A 16,243-nucleotide genomic window follows, 5' to 3' on the forward strand; every position below is an offset into this window, starting at 1 on the left:
TTCCAGAATGAATGTCTTTGAGATGACACTGTTGAGGCCTCAGAATCTGAAATGATTTTGTTGCTCGATGGCCAGATGGCTCTCTCAGTGTCAAGCCATTTGCTAGCCCTAAAAAGAGTTGTATACCAGATCGTTGATGTAGTGACAGTCCCAGCTTAGGTGGGAAAATGTGACTTTGTGCTGGAGAATGTAGACTGGTTAGCTCAGCTCAGGAGGGCACTGAAGGTGGAAGATTGCTTTTTCCAGGGCAATCAGCTGCCCCTGTTTGGATCCCCACCAACATGTAGAGCTGTGTCCATGCTGACTCCAAGATGGGGCTTTTTAGGGGATTGAACTAATCTTTTTTCTGTGGGCTACCTGCTGCCTGCCTCCCCTCCTCTCCACTTGCCAGAATGCCTGCCCCTTCTACTCCAGCCCTTCATCCTGCTTGATGGCATGGACCCAGTGTTTGTACCCCATCACCTGGATAAAAGCTGGGGAAGAAGAGGAGGTTTCCTCACCATGTTCTTCTGGCTCACTCACCATAGGAAGAGAAGGGAGCAGGGGAAAGAATGTGTACACTTACTACTGTGTGTCTACATGTGTGCCGGAGAAGGCACAGCCTCGGAAAGGTGACAGCCAGGTTCTTCTCTGTTGTTTGTCGTCTGGGAAATAACGTGACATTTACTGATGACCAGTGACTTGTCTGTTTCAGCAAAAACTATGAGAATGGTTCTGAAGGTTTCAGACAGGGTGCTGACATCACATCGTGTACATCTGATGCTTCTACACACTTGAGGGTTTTTTTTTAATTGAAGTATAGATGCTCGAGTGTTGTGCTAGTTTTAGATGCACAGCATAGTGACTCAGTTTTACATATTTAGACATTCTCTCTTTTCTTTTCCATTATGGTTTACCACAGGTTAGTGAATATAGTTCCCTGTGCTATACAGTAAGAACTTGTTTATCCATTCTGTGTACAATAGTTTGTATCTGCTAGTCCCAAACACCCAATCCATTCCTCTCCTACAACCTCCCCCCAACCCAGCCTCAGTAACCAGAAGTTTGTTCTCTGTGCCTGTAATCTGTTTCTGTTTCATAGATATGTTCATTTGTAGCCAGGTGAAGGTTTTTAAATGAATCTTTGTATATTTAATATTTAAATATTTGTTTAATTTATTTGGCTATGTTGGGCTTAGTTGTGGCACGTGGGATCTTCATTGCAACACGCAGGAACTTTAGTTAGAGCACAAGGGGTTTTTCCGTTGTGGTAGGTGGGATCTTTGAGTTATACCATGCAGGTCTTTAGTTGTTTAGTTGCAGCATGCGGAATATTTGGTTGTGGCACGTGGGATCTTTATTTGGGGCATGTGGGACCTTTAATTGAGGCATGCGAACTCTTAGTTGTGATTCTAAATCATCTCGATTTGGATTTTAGGTGCCTGACCAGGGATCAAACCTAGGCACCCTATATAGGGAGTACATACTCTTAACCAGTGGACCACCAGAAGTCATGACACTTGACACTTTTGTGTTAACTTGAATAGAACTGAAACAGAGCAAACCTGCCCCACCATGTAAACTTACCAGTGGTACTCCCTCAGGCTCCACACTTCTTCCTCTTGAGATCCCAACTTCCTGACTTGCAGAGATGAGCAGTGGGGTACTCCCAGGCTTCTAACCACCAGACTTTTTGTTCTGATCCTGGAATTTCTCCCACTTCTCTGGTTTCACATGCCAGAGGCCTTCTGCTCTCTGTACACTCCCTTGAGAAGGAGCTACACCTGAAGCACACACTCTCGTGTGACTGCAGGAGAACTACCCACAGAAATGGGAATGCAGGCCAAGGGCTCTATGCTGCTTAAGGTAAAATTTTCTGCTCCATCAGTCAGGCTCTATAGGGAAGGCTCCTGTACCCTGGCTTCTTACTCTGTTGAGTTTGTTAAAAACTGAGCACATGATCTCTGTCTTGTCTATCTCACCTACCCAGACCCAGTTGCTTGCCTGTTGGTTCAACCTCCAGCAAACATGCCACCTCTGTACTCATCTCTGCATTGATCATAAGCCACCCCCAGGGCAGCCCTTCGACATATTCCTCCCGAATTACTGCAACAACATCCCAATTTCTTTACTCTCTGATATTAGTGTTGGTCCCTCTAGTCTGTTCAACACACTGCAGTCAGCATGATCTTTATAAATCAAGCCTGATTATGTCAAGAACTGGTAATCACATTAGCTGTCAAATAAAATCCAAACTAGCCTAGCATTGAGATTTCTAGATCAGACATGAGAAATGGTGAAGAAACATAAACACAAGCCACCATGACGCTAATGAGTCAGTTTATTTCCGTATTCACTCTGAGCCTTCCCCTTGGAAAGGGCAGGTAGCCTGGACCACACAGCTCGATGTGACATGAAACCCACCCTGATTCCACAGAATAGGAGTAGTATTCTCTTGCCCAGGGCCCACCTGGAACCATAAATCAATGACAAAAGAAGGGTACATTGAATAGAGGTTGTATAGAAGGTTGAACCGGAGAAGGCAATGGCACCCCACTCCAGTACTCTTGCCTGGAAAATCCCATGGATGGAAGAGCCTGGTAGGCTGCAGTCCATGGGATCGCTCAGAGTTGGACACGACTGAGCGACTTCACTTTCACTTTTCACTTTCATGCACTGGAGAAGGAAATGGCAACCCACTCCAGTGTTCTTGCCTGGAGAATCCCAGGGACGGGGGAGTCGCACAGAGTCAGACACGACTGAAGCGACCTAGCAGAAGGTTGAACAAAGGATTCCCAGATGGCGCTAGTGATAAAGAACCCTCCTGCCAATGCAGGAAATATAAGAGAGGCAAGTTCAATCCTGGATTGGGAGGATTCCCCGGAGGAGGGCATGGCAACCCACTCCAGTATTTTTGCTTGGAGAATTGCATGAACAGACCAACCTGGCAGGCTACAGTCCATGGAGTTGCAGACTCAGACATGACTGAAGCAACTTAGCATACATACACATACACACACACACACACACACACACACACACGAGGTTGAACTACATATGGAATCTATAAGGTTAATGAATGCTAATACCGAATTTCCAGGGACTCTACCCTAAAGAGCACACAACTGTGAGGATTTGGCACCTATGTTTAAACCAGTGAGGGTAACATGTTTGCCCTGGGAGCTTCCTTGAAAACCAAGGTCACTGCCATGGGCCCTGAATTTTGGAGGTGAATCAGGTGACTGTTGCTTTCCTTTTGTTCCATTGTTCCCTCCAGAATGTGAGGGGATAAAGTGTGGGGCACATGTTCCAGTGTGAGTGTGTACCTAGGGGTTGGGATGCTGACATGGAGAAGGCAGAGAGCAAGATCCTATACCTTACCTTATAAAGACAATACTTCTAGGTGGGGCCCCTAGGGAGGAAACTGAGGGCCAGAGGACCGGGTGTAGGAGAATTCAGGTGTTGTAGCACAGACAATTCCCCTTGCTTGATAACTTTTGGGTAAGTTGGGCCAAGCACTGGTGGGTGTCAGGAGATTTGCTCCCTCATGGGAGTCTTAGATGTCATGGGAGTTGCTACCTCATGACTTGCTAGCTCATGTTCTCCTGTATTTCAGAAAAGGCTAACAGCAGCAATTTAAAAACAGTAAGCACATTTTCCCATTGTTTTAAGCAAGATAGCATGTCAGTAGGCATCTAGGGTCAGAGGGAGGGAGCATGGACCAAGGTCAAAGCCTGAGGATTGTCAGATGTAGATAATACACATTATCTCTGAGGCACTTCACCAGTGTCTTTCAGATTCTGATCTGTTTACACCTGTTACCTTAGTTGGGAGAGGGTAGGATACATTATCCTTTTTTGTCATTCAAATCAGGGGCATATGAGAAAAAGGTGGTCCCTGGATTGATTTGGCCAAGCCTTGGGTGAAGGCTTGGCCACCCTGCTTATATTGTCACCCTGATTATTTAACTTATTTGCAGAGTACATCATGAGAAACACTGGGCTGGATGAAGCACAAGATGGAATCAAGATTGCTGGGAGAAATATTAATAACCTCAGATATGCAGATGACACTACCCTTATGGCAGAAAGCGAAGAACTAAAGAGCCTCTTGATGAAAGTGAAAGAGGAGAGTGAAAAAGTTAAAGCTCAACATTCAGAAAACTAAGATCATGGCATCTGGCCCATCATTTCATGGCAAATAGATGGGGAAACAGTGAGAGACTTTATTTTTGTGGGCTCCAAAATCACTGCAAATGGTGACTGCAGCCATGAAATTAAAAGACACTTGCTCCTTGGAAGAAAAGCTATGACAAACCTACACAGCTTATTAAAAAGCAGAGGCATTACTTTGCCAACAAAGGTCTGTCTAGTCAAAGCTATGGTTTTTCCAGTGGTCATGTATGGATGTGAGAGTTGGACTATAAAGAAAGCTGAGCACAGAAGAATCGATGCTTTTGAATTATAGTGCTGGAGAAGACTCTTGAGAGTCCCTTGGACTGCAAGGAGATCGAACCAGTCAATCCTAAAGGAAATCAGTCCTGAAAATTCATTGGAAGGACTGATGCTGAAGCTGAAACTCCGATACTTTGGCTACCTGATGTGAAGAACTGACTCATTTGAAAAGACCCTGATGCTGGGAAAGATTGAAGGCAGGAGGAGAAGGGGAAAAGGGGACAACAGAGGATGAGATGGTTGGATGGCATCACCGACTCAATGGACATGAGTCTGAGTAAACTCCGGGAGTTGGTGATGGAAAGGGAGGCCTGGCGTGCTGCAGTCCATGGGGTCAAAAAAGAGTCGGACATGACTGAGTAACTGAACTGAACTGGATGAAGAGGGGAATGCAAGAACAACTTTAGACTTTGTTTAGACAGAACAGAGCATAGCAGGCACTAAGTCTCAAGCTGTCATTGTGTGTGTGTGTGTGTGTTGGGGAGGCCAGTAGGTGGGACAGTTGCATATGAATGGAGTGTATGGCAGGTTTGGGGAAAGCAGAGAACAAACACAACACTCCGGTACAGGTATCCTAGGACGTAGGTTCTCTGCCTGGCCTACAACTGCAGCATCATCTGGAGAGGAAGGATGCTCAGCCCCAAAGAGCAGGAGAAGAGGATGGCCAGCATCTGCCAGGGGCCTGTAAGTACTGCAAGGGCAAGGTTAAAGTTACCGGGGTGTCACTCTGGGATAAAAGAGGACCTGAGAAGATATTCGCAACTTGAATGTGAAAGAGAGTGAGACTCTAGGATTCAAGGAGTGAGCATTACTGGGTTACATTGTGAATTGCATTTAATGGAATAAAGTGAGAGGCAGCAGGAGAATGAGAGCTGACACTGGACACAGATGAGTAGAGTAGTCAGGAGAAAGGATGAGGGATGAGGATAAAGAACAGTGAGAATGGGAAAGAAAGTGCTGCCAAGAAAAGTGGTAGTTTCATGTCAACAGTCCTTGAAACCCATTCAAACCAGTGCATACTCCACAGGCAAGTTGAGCCCAAGCCCATCCCCTGGTCTGTGAGGTAATCAGTGGCAAGAAGGATCCAGGCAGTGGCACTTACCCCGTGGAGTCACCTCTCCTCCCACCTCTCCCTCTCTTCAGGCAGGACTTTGGGGAATTTGGTTCAATGGCCTCAGAGTTTGGGGACTCCTAGATCTCCCTGTGCATGCTCACACCAGACTGAATCGAGTCTTTGTGTCAGAGGTGAAGTAGTGTCTAAGACTAACCCATTCTTCCTCTTCCCCAACAAGTTCACCAGCAGACGCCTTAACAACTTTGTCCTATTCAGGTTCAGTTAGCACATTTAATGTTCTTTGAGAAGGGGCAGTGAGAAGAGGAGGAGGAGGTGCCAGGGTGAAGCTTGCACAGCTTCTTCCCACTGGGCCAGAGACCTGGAAGCCAGAGTGTTGTGAACAGCAGCTGCTCGAGGGCTTATACTTTGCATGTAAGTTAAATAAGCAGGCTGACAACATAAGCAGGGTCAAATCAATCCACGGACTATCTTTTTCTCATATGTCTCAGATCTGCATGACAAAAAAAGGATAATGTATCCCATCCTCTCCCAACCAAGGTATCAAGTGTAAAACAGATCAGAATGTGAAAGATACTGGTGAAGTGCCTCAGAGATAATGTGTATTATCTACATCTGACAATCCCCAGACTTTGACCTTGGTCCATGCTCCCTCCCTCTGACCCCATATGCCTATTGACAAGCTCAAGAACTGATTCATTTGAAATGACCCTGATGCTGCAAAAGATTGAAGGCAGGAGGAGAAGGGGACAGCAGAGGAGGAGATGGTTGGATGGCATCACTAACTCAATGGACATGAGTTTGAGTAAACTCCAGAAGTTGGTGATGGATCGGGAGGCCTGGTATGCTGCAGTCCATGGGGTCACAAATAGTCGGACACAACTGAACACATTCACTCAATAAAATGCATGCTTATACATGCATTCCCTCAAACCTGCTCACATTCACTCACACACACACACACACACACACACTTCTATATGTTCCTGACCACATATTCATACATTTCCCCAGGTACAACATACTCACAAAGAACATCGTATTCATATGCTTACAGATGAATATGCTCACACTTAACATGAAGTTCACACATTTACACACACACACACAGATGCTCTAATATACTCACATGCACACACTTGCACATTAGCTCACAGAAACATACTCTGTTTTCAGATGCTCATACACATATTCATTCACATACACACGAATATGCTAACATTCATGTCCATGTTCACAAATTCACTCATCCATAGGAAAAGTCCCATTCACTTTACACATGTAAACTCATATTTGAATAGGCACCATGGTCACTCTCACATGTGCTTATATACATGTACAAGGTAACATTCACTTGCACAGACATGGTCATACACTTATTTGCTCACAGTAACTACTAATACATTCACGTCAATGTGCTGGGAAAATCAATCATTGTCATGCTTACATTCTACATTCATACTCACATATACATTAACATGCTCAGAAATAGGAATGTGTTCACATGCACAAAGAAGCTCACACATTTACTCATATACACTCTCACAAATTCATTCACTCAAATATACTAATGTCATTGACCCTTGTGTGATGCAGGGCTTAGGGGTATGGACCCTCCATGTGCACTTAAATATATATAACATATGGTTTACTCTTTGAATATCAGGTTCCTGTGAATCCAGGATTTTACCTCACAACTAATACATATTGTGTAGTACTTGCTATTGAACAAATCTGCATTTATGTGGATCTGCACTGTTCAAACCTTTGTTGTTTTAGGGTCAGATGTGCTTTTAAAATATCATATGGAAATTCCCTGGAAGTCCAGTAGTTAGTACTCTACACGTTCACTGCTGTGGCCCTGGGTTCAATCCCTGGTCCAGAAACTAAGTGCCATGAGGCACATGGCATGGGCAGAAAAAAAAAGTGAGACAAATAAGCATGCTTACATTTTCACTTACATACACAAACATACTAATATCCCTGTGCGTTATCACCTGTTCACTTATATACATGAACTTGCACAAACATTTACTTAATGACACAAACATATTCCTATGAACACACTCATACTTGGAAAAAACACACCAATTTATTTTCCAACACAGACATCGTTATTTGACGGGGCCAAAGATGGTCTCTCTTTATGTCTTCACAACAAGCTGGAATCCATTAGCCAAAAAGCCAGCCAGCACCAAACTCAATTTTCACACATTCAGTTGCTTTAAATATTGGCTTGCCCAAACAGTTTGTTTGGACTTTTCCCTAACATCTTATGGTAAAACCCCAAAGAGCATTTTGGCCAACCCAAAATATTCCAGATAAGCAGATTTTAATTCATTTAGAAGGCTTCCCTGATGGCTCAGTGGTAAACAATGCCTGCCAGTACAGGAGATACAAAATATGTTGGTTCGATCCCTGGGTCAGGAAGATCACCTGATTGGGACAAATACACAGAAAAACTAGCCTTTTAGGTGGATGATTGTCAGTTAAGTGTTGGCTTCCCAGCTCCAAGCAGACCTATGGCTTAGTCACAGGGATATTCTCAGATCGGATGTAAAATACAGCAAAGATGATGAGGATGAAGATGATGAAACCCAAGGGTTTCTTGTCAAGGCTGTTTTTGGGATCCTAGATCAAGTGTGTGTGAAGGCTTGCTCTAGGATCTTGTGCTAGGCCTGGAGGAAATGAAGGGAGAGAGTTGGAAAATGAATAGAACTAGGAGGCCTGAGTCTCATTTGCTGACCACCTGGCCTCTTGGCCTGAATTCCCAGACCTCACCATGGGAAGAGGGAGAACCTGAATGGCACCTGTATTAATCTCAGTGGTTGCCAGAATGGCACCTGAGATGGAGGAAGAACAGGTAATATCTATTAGGAACAAAGTGGATACACTGACCATACACTGTCATTTCCTAAACTGTGGGTCAGAAGCAGCTTCCATGTTTACTGTGACATATGCAGCAGAGTGAGCTCAGTGTGTAATGGGTAAATTTCCTGAAAACTAAATGTCTGTCAATAAAAGAAAAAGGTTCATGGAGTTCAGAAAAGTAATGCACACCTATTCAAAACAACTAGGTAAATTAATATGTATTGAGAATGACATGTGCAGGGTATTAATGAGTAAAGTAAAGAAGCAAAAACAGTTATCTGCAAAATCCACTTATTAGCTCCTCTACTCCTGCCAGCTCCTTTCTGTCCCCATGCACACCTAGCACTTACTTCTGAGGCTACTCAAGTTTCATCCCAGACGTGATGAAGAAAGCCTGCACCATTTCCTGCTGCTCCTGGGAGAGGGTGTGCATGGAACTGGAGGTGAGTGTAGGTACTGGGATGGAGAATGCAGATGCTGAGCCTCACTGGGACTGGCTTTGCTCACAAACAGCTCGTCATTCACTATACAAAGACTGGGGAGAAAATGCGTATTTGGACAACTGATGGATAAACCACCCACACCCCCAATCTTGACTGCTCCCACTGCCAGTCGGCAACCAGATTCCTTCCATCCCCCTCCTGTGTCTGTCCACAGGCTCCTTGACTGTTCCTCTGCCCCTTGCATAGAGCCCACCTTCAGAGAGATTGTCTACCAGCTTCACTCAGCGGATAGGCTGATCCCCAACCCAGGAACAACTTTACAATTACCCTGAACAGTAGCCCAGTACACTACAGAAGAGTGTACAGTCTGATCCCCATTTTCAGAAGAAGACACTGAGTCACAGATAGATCATATGTCTTGACCAAGGTCACACAGTGAGTGTTGAGTCAAGGAAAGAGCCTATATGCTGATTCCAGAGCCCATACTCTTCCTAACCACTAGGCTAGACTGGTCCTTGGCTCTCCCTGCTGACTTTCCATAATACTGAGTAAACCTAAGGTCTGCATCCACATACCCAGGACCCTGAGCCCAGGCTGGATGGGGATTTCTGCCCACAACATGGCTCTCACCTGGAAAAGCTGGCAGGGGTAGCAATGAAGGTCTGGGTGAAGGCACGCACACAGCCAGGAGATGTTCCTTCCACTTCAACAACAAACAGTAAGAGTACCCTTTACAGCCCCCACATAATTTACAGGCTCCCATGTCATTCCCCAGTCAGGGTCTGACTTGACACTTAGGCTGAGGGGACAGTTGTTCCCTTGGGGAACCAGGGTGTTGGGAATGGGGAGGGCAACTGTAGGAGCCGTCTGCTCCCAATAACACGTCCCATGACAACAGCTTCACAAGTTCATGTGATGCATTTTTCACACCTGCCCAAGAGGTGCACATTATGACTCCATTTTGCAAATGAGGAAACTATAATGGCCCAAATTCTCAATGTAAGGATGTGGGATGGGAGCCACTAAACTCGACATCCTATGTCACCAATGCCCAGGCTAGAAAGGGCAGGCACAGACGCACTTCAAACATGAACTGTGGGAAGACTTGAGGGCTGTAGGGGAGGGGAGGAGAGGAAAGGGGAGTGGACTGGAGGGAAACTGGAAGGGTTTTGGTGGAGGGGGTCCATGATGGGGGGAAGGATCTACACATACCTTCCTTGAACACCCCGTTGACAGAGAAGCAGAGCATCTTTTCCTGAGAGGGATGAACCTAGTTACTCAGCTACCCCTAAACATCTTCCCTACGATGTGCTTCCTGCCCCGCCCCCCCCCCACCACCAAGGGAGGAGCACCTGCTCACCGTCTGAAAACACATGTCCACCACGAAGGAGCTGAAGTCATGCTGAGTTTTGGGCAATGCACAGAGGGTATGCACAATGTCATGTTTTGTGTGTTTCATCATCTGGACACGAAGGTCTGTGGGGAAGGGGAAGAAAGCAAAGGTCATGTCTGTCATGCCATGGACCCTATGATTGGCCCCCTTACCACCCTTTCTGGCCCAGTCTTCCCACCACACACTCACTGGGGTCCTTGAGTGTCTTCATATTCCTGTTGTCCAAGAAGTACGCATACATGCTGCTTCTAGGAGACACAGAGGAACAGTAGGTGGTGGTCTGGCCAGCACAGGTGTCAGCAGGAGCTGGCCTGCATCTGCTGGGGAACCACATGGCCTGGGGGAGGAGTCTAGGCTGTGATACTCACAGGGCTGGGTCCTTGAGTTGGAATGGAATGGCCAGGGAGAAGCAGGCCTCCTCATGATAAGCACCCAGGAGTCCCTGGCGGTCCCCAGAGTCATGGATCAAGTAATACCTGAGAGGGAGCAGTGAAGACAATATATCTGTGTGGTCTGGAGCTTTGGTGGCCTCCCCTGTCCTAGCCCTCCCCTTGCTCAGATTCTCAGGAGTACTTACTGCTGCAGGAATTGCAGGATTTGACTCTTCAACTCTTCAGATCCAAAGAAGCTTCCCTAGAATCAAAACAGTCCTCAGGACCAGGTCTGACACCTCTTCACGTACCACCTAGAATCCTGCTGGATCCTCTGTGCTCACCTTGCACATTGGTAAGCGCTTGGGGGCTTCCACAGCACATTTAGAACCTGAGAGTGTCTCCTGGCCATCCTAGGGGAGGGAAGAGGAAGTCAGCAGTGCAGTCCAGGATGTCAGGGAAAAGGATGGGCCCAGGATGGGCTGGGGGTAGGGAAGAAAGTGTCCCTGGAAATGCCGGAGGCAGGACTACATGTTCTGTCATCACCGTGGGTCCCCGAAGCCTGTGGACAACATGGCTGAAGATCCAGAGCCTTTTCAGGTGCCCACAGAGAATGGTACACCCCCCTACCCCAGGACATTTAAGGGTCAGGCTAAAAAACGGAACTTGGACGGGTCCTAACGGGTTTCCGTGTAGTTTGAGGGCACTGTCGGTGCTAGTTAGAGGAGTCTGATCAAGGAATGCACTTACCAAGCTTAGTAACCTGGGGAACAACTGCAGGAGGGTGCTGCCAAAATCAAGACAAAAGAAAAATGTCAGTGAAACTATGGACGGGACCCTCCTCATGGGAGCAAGTCACTTAACAGTAATCACAGCACCCTCACACCCCAGTATCCTAGCATTCAAGGGCCCTGGTCACCACTCTATGGATGGACCAAGAGGGAGACTGTCCCCTCCACCCCTTCCTTGAACCTCCTCCTCCATTTCCTTTCCTCTGCGTAGCTCCCAGCCAGACTGTTCTGACTCCCTTCTGCAGTGCCACAGGGACTAGCACTTCAAATCCAGTCTGCAGGCCTTACTCCCCTCCATCCCTTCCTTCCTTCCTCCAGGGCCCCGTGAAGGCTGTAGAGAAAAGAAGATATGGGAGGATGGGAGCCCGGGGCTTTGCTACCTCACTTGGGAGTCCAGCATGCTGTCAAGTCAGGACACACCTCAGGGATGACCAGGTGCTATGGCAGGGAGGTGGTTGAGGTGGGACTCAGGAGGTAGGGAGGGGAATAAAGACAGAAAGGGGGTGGAGGGAGGAGGGGAGAGATGAGAGAGACATAGGGGTGTAGAGACAAGGCAGAGGAAGACCTCATGTTGGTTGACTTATCACGGAAGGTGGTGCACACAGCGCTTCTGTCTGCACACATCCCTTCTGGTTCCAGCTGATGAGCCTTGTCCATCTCCCCTGCAATCTTCACCTAGAATTATAGGGAACACCCACATGGACCAAATGGCTCTGCACCCATACCCTTCCTTTCCCTACAAATCCACTTTCCTTTGTCTGTCACCACCCATAAGGCCTCCCACATTCCTTTCAAAGGAGGATCTGGGTGCCCCACCTCACCTCAGTGTTGGAGAGATTCAAGTTCTCCGTGGTGGAAGCAATCTCCTTAATGGTGGACAGGCCGTGCCCCAAGTAGGGTTTCTTGTTGCTCAAGTACAAAGATGAAAGCTAGAATGAGGAAAGAGAGTGAGGACCCCAAACAGAATACCTGAGACATTTGCCTCTTCTACGCAATGTCTCCCTCCCTCACCATTGGACCCAACATTGGGCCTAGGTCCTCACCATGGGCCTGATCCCTGGATAGACGTTCAGGGAGGTAGCCGTGCTATTTCTACAGTTCCATGTCATTCCAATATCACACGGTATAAAGTCTCCAGGAAACCAGAAGGAGGGAAACACGGGCTGAGAGGGTCCCAGCTGGAACACCTCCAGCACCAAGCCCTCCCCATGATACCATCTCTGAGTGCTCTACTCAGACAGACCCTCTACCCTCAGCTGCCCTGCAGTTATTACTGTAGCCATACCAGGGCCAAAGCGGAGTCTCTGGATGTCAAGAGCTTGCTGGCAGGCATCATATGGTTTGTTCATGGTGAGCTGCAGAGTTAGGGATGGGGTCCAGCGAGCATGAGTCTGAGGGTGAGTGGGGGGAAGAGGTGGGTCTGGCTATGAGGGCATAGCTTGTGTTGAGTCTGCATTACCTTTATCTGCTCCAACTTTTCAGATGTCAGTGTCTTCTGCACAGACTGGGGTGCATCACAGGGCTCAACAAAGATAGATATCTGGAGAGAACACAAGAGGGGCTGGGTAAGCTCCAGGAAATCTGTGCATGGGATCAAGCAAGGCCATGCCGCCCTCCTGCCCTCTTGCCCTTAGTCAGGCCTTGACACACACCATTTCATTATCCTCACTGAAAATCTTGCCGCTGACATTCTTCAATGCACAGGCAACGTTGGCATTCTCTACAAAGAACTGGGCCTGCATTTTCTCATAGTGAAACTGTAGGGAGAGTGACAGGAGAAGCAGAACATGAGACCAGGGCCATGTCTCTGGGCCCGCAATCTACCCGTTTGTCGCATCATCTCCATGTCCTGTCTTACTTCGACTGCAGTAAAGGGGACACTGCACTTCTTCTGAATCAAATTCATCAGCCACTTCTCATCATATTGTATACCAAAGGGAATCTAGGAATCAGAGAACAAATGGGAAAGAGAATGGATACAATGGAATCCAAGATTAAGGTAAGACCCAACTGTGTCTTGCTTTAGGGCTATTTTTCAGGTTTTAAATAATTACTTAAGACAATATCTGTTATCACTAACTTTGGTATGAGACAAGGATTTTCTATATACACTTTCTTTGCATTCAGATACTCTTTCTGAAAAAAAAAATTGACTTAATATGTTTCACATGTACTTCCTTTTATAAAGTTCCAGGAGATCCACATGAGGTACACCTGGCCTGTCACTCTGACACGGACCCCAGAGACTCAACCTCCTCCCACACCCAGCTCAAGCCAAACTGCGTCATCTGGTATGAAGTGCTCCATCTCCATGGCAGTAGGCTTCCTCCTTTGCTTTTAGTCAACCTCTCCCATGCTCCTCCTTGCAGTCAGTCTGTTTCCTTCATACCGCTTCTCTGAACCTGCCCTTCGATGATCTAAGAAGATACCTCCTGGTAATATCAAGACAGATTACCAACACCGCTGCCCCAGAAAAGTTCCCAGCATCTCTACACAAATCCAACACGACTCTGTCATCTTCTACATATTAGGTTCATTTAGCCAGGATACTCACAATAATCTTGAACCAGCTCCCCAAGGTCTCATCCTGTCTATTTGTTTTCATTGTTCTCTCCGGAGGCTTTTGCTCTGCCTCCATGGTAACATGCATTTGGTCTTTTCTCTGAAAACTACTTCTCCAGTGATGGGATGGAATGGCATAGGGAGCACTGTGGGGAAGTGGAAAGAAAAAAGTGGTCCATATAGGCCTGGAAAGTCTTCTCTATACATTCTCCCAAATGATACCAGAGTTATAATAAAGACTGCTCAAACATTAACCTGATCCAATCATTTTTTACTCTGGCAAGTTGGAGAGAAGAATGACATATTTAACTGCAAGGTTTTGTTGTTCAGTGGTTGGTACATGTCAGCCATGGTGACTGGTCACTTACTATCTTCCTTGGATGTCCATATGAGCATCACTTTCTTTTAAATCTCTGTCTTGCTGCTGCTGGGAAATGACCGGTTCAGACCAACAGGCATACTGCCTTCGGTAAATACCCGAGCTTCGTGCTCTTCTTTGTAAAGAGTTCCCTTTATCAGTGTGCTCTAAAATTGACAACAACATATAAGTGGTCCCAGTATCAGAAGTAGTCCTGAGTAAATATCATGACTAATGAATAAACATCATTCTTTATAATCTAAACATACATGCATCATAGAGCTAAAAAATGGCTGAGAGACCTCACCATGGCTCCACTTTTCATGAAATGAGAGGTAGGGAGCAGTCACAGACAAGAAACCAGGGAAAGGGTCTGGATGTAGAGTGTAGTCTGTGATGTTAGGCTGTGTTCTACTTGGTTCAGGTTAGGTGACCTGGGACAAGTGGCTTCTTATCCCCAAGTCTCACTTCTCTGCTCTGCTCTATGAGTACAATAAACCCTACCCTGAAATCTACCCTGATGTGATAGTTCAAGGGTCAAAGGTGATCTGCCTCCCTGAAGGAAGAATTAAGAGAAATGAAAGGTAAGTCTTATGAAAAGATCCAAGATGGAACCTGGAGAGATATAATATGGAGGATACCCTCCCCCCAAAAAGAGAATTAAAGGTGATACAATGAGTATACCTAATACATGGTTAATGTGAGCCCCATAGAGAAGGAAAGTGAACAGTGGAGAAGTGGTATTTGAAGAGAACTTGGCTGAGAAGTTTCCAAATGTACCAAGATATCAACTTAGGATTACAATATTAATAGGAGGACTTCCTTTGTGGTTCAGTGATTAAGAATCCACCTGCCAATGCAGGGGACACCAGGGTCCCTGGTCTGCGAAGATTCCACATGCCTCAGGACAACTTAGACCCTGTGCCACAGAAACTGAACCTGCCCGGCAATAAAGCCTCAAGAAGCTTCGAGGGGCTAATACAATTTACCCTAACTGTTAATGTAATATCCAGTAGTAACGGTTGGTTTTCTGCCCCTCCCCCACCTCTAGTATAAATCCAAAGAATATTAGTTTATATAATCCTACCCTCCACCTAGGTGACCCTCGCCACGCTCCAAACCCTAGACCTGAGAAGATAACATGACTCATGCCTTTTCCTTAGCCAGAGAAAAATTCAAGTCAGCAACGGCCATTTTCGTCAGAGGGGAGGTTTACCACATGGAATCGAGGTGGGTGTGTCAGAGCCCACTTGGCCCATCTCCTCAAGAGACCGGAAAATAGTCAGTCTGGGCTCTCTCGCCGCTTTCCCTGAAGAACAGTCAACTGGTTGGGGGTCCTGTGCTTTGGGGTGTGGGAGGGCACCCAGAACCCTTCCTGCTTTGGGGGGATCTGAAGAGACGGTCTCACACAGACCACTCACCCATAGGGTGGCCTGAAGGCAGAGATCTGTCACCACCGTCCTCACAGGCTGCCCTGGAAGAGAATCTGTGGGCCTGGAGCTGGAAGCTTGTAGAATATCAAGGAAAACTGCTGAGGTAGGAAGAGTGCAAGCCCCACACAACTTCGTCACAGCCACACAAACAAGATGGCGTCCTAACAGGAAGTCCTTTCCCCAAGGTCATAGAGGAGCAGAGTCTTGGGGGCCAGAGGGGACTTAACTTCCTGTAATTACTGCCCTCTGAGTTTGCTACCAGCATAACATCCAAGGAACTCTTTCCAACAGTACCACCCCTGCAGAGGAGGCCAGTTAGAATCAGGAGGCTTAGGGATCTTGGCGATGGCACCCCACTCCAGTACTCTTGCCTGGAAAATCCCATGGACGGAGGAGCCTGGTAGGCTGCAGTCCATGGGGTCGCTAAAAGTCGGACACGACTGAGCGACTTCCCTTTCACTTTTCACTTTCATGCATTGGAGAAGGAAATGGCAACCCACTCCAGTGTCTTGCCTG

At 46.8% G+C, this 16,243-nt stretch overlaps 1 protein-coding gene across 1 annotated transcript; it reads right to left on the minus strand.

Moving 5' to 3' along the window:
• Positions 1-7,937: 7,937 nt before the first annotated feature.
• On the minus strand, positions 7,938-16,010 carry LOC102409418 (nuclear RNA export factor 3). Its single transcript, XM_044936491.1, has 19 exons — positions 15,716-16,010; positions 14,305-14,461; positions 13,929-14,082; positions 13,233-13,316; positions 13,027-13,131; positions 12,834-12,914; positions 12,418-12,537; positions 12,196-12,303; positions 11,940-12,049; positions 11,334-11,370; positions 10,928-10,996; positions 10,790-10,845; positions 10,581-10,688; positions 10,402-10,460; positions 10,180-10,295; positions 10,032-10,074; positions 9,450-9,522; positions 8,777-8,911; positions 7,938-7,941 (listed from the first exon to the last, which is right to left on the minus strand). The coding sequence occupies exons 1-19, from the start codon at positions 15,717-15,719 to the stop codon at positions 7,938-7,940; spliced, it is 1,623 nt and encodes a 540-aa protein (XP_044792426.1). The 5' UTR covers positions 15,720-16,010.
• Positions 16,011-16,243: the final 233 nt, after the last annotated feature.

The sequence above is a fragment of the Bubalus bubalis genome, chromosome X, assembly GCF_019923935.1.
Source record: "Bubalus bubalis isolate 160015118507 breed Murrah chromosome X, NDDB_SH_1, whole genome shotgun sequence".
NCBI classification, from domain to species: Eukaryota; Metazoa; Chordata; class Mammalia; order Artiodactyla; family Bovidae; genus Bubalus; species Bubalus bubalis.

Excerpts from the sequence above, each read along its gene's own strand:
- LOC102409418 (XM_044936491.1), bottom strand. Across the intron at positions 12,538-12,833 it reads AAAAGTTGGAGCAGATAAAG|CCCGTGTTTCCCTCCTTCTG; the intron begins GTAATGCAGACT and ends GGACCCTCTCAG. Across the intron at positions 10,846-10,927 it reads AGCGCTTACCAATGTGCAAG|GGAAGCTTCTTTGGATCTGA; the intron begins GTGAGCACAGAG and ends TTTTGATTCTAG.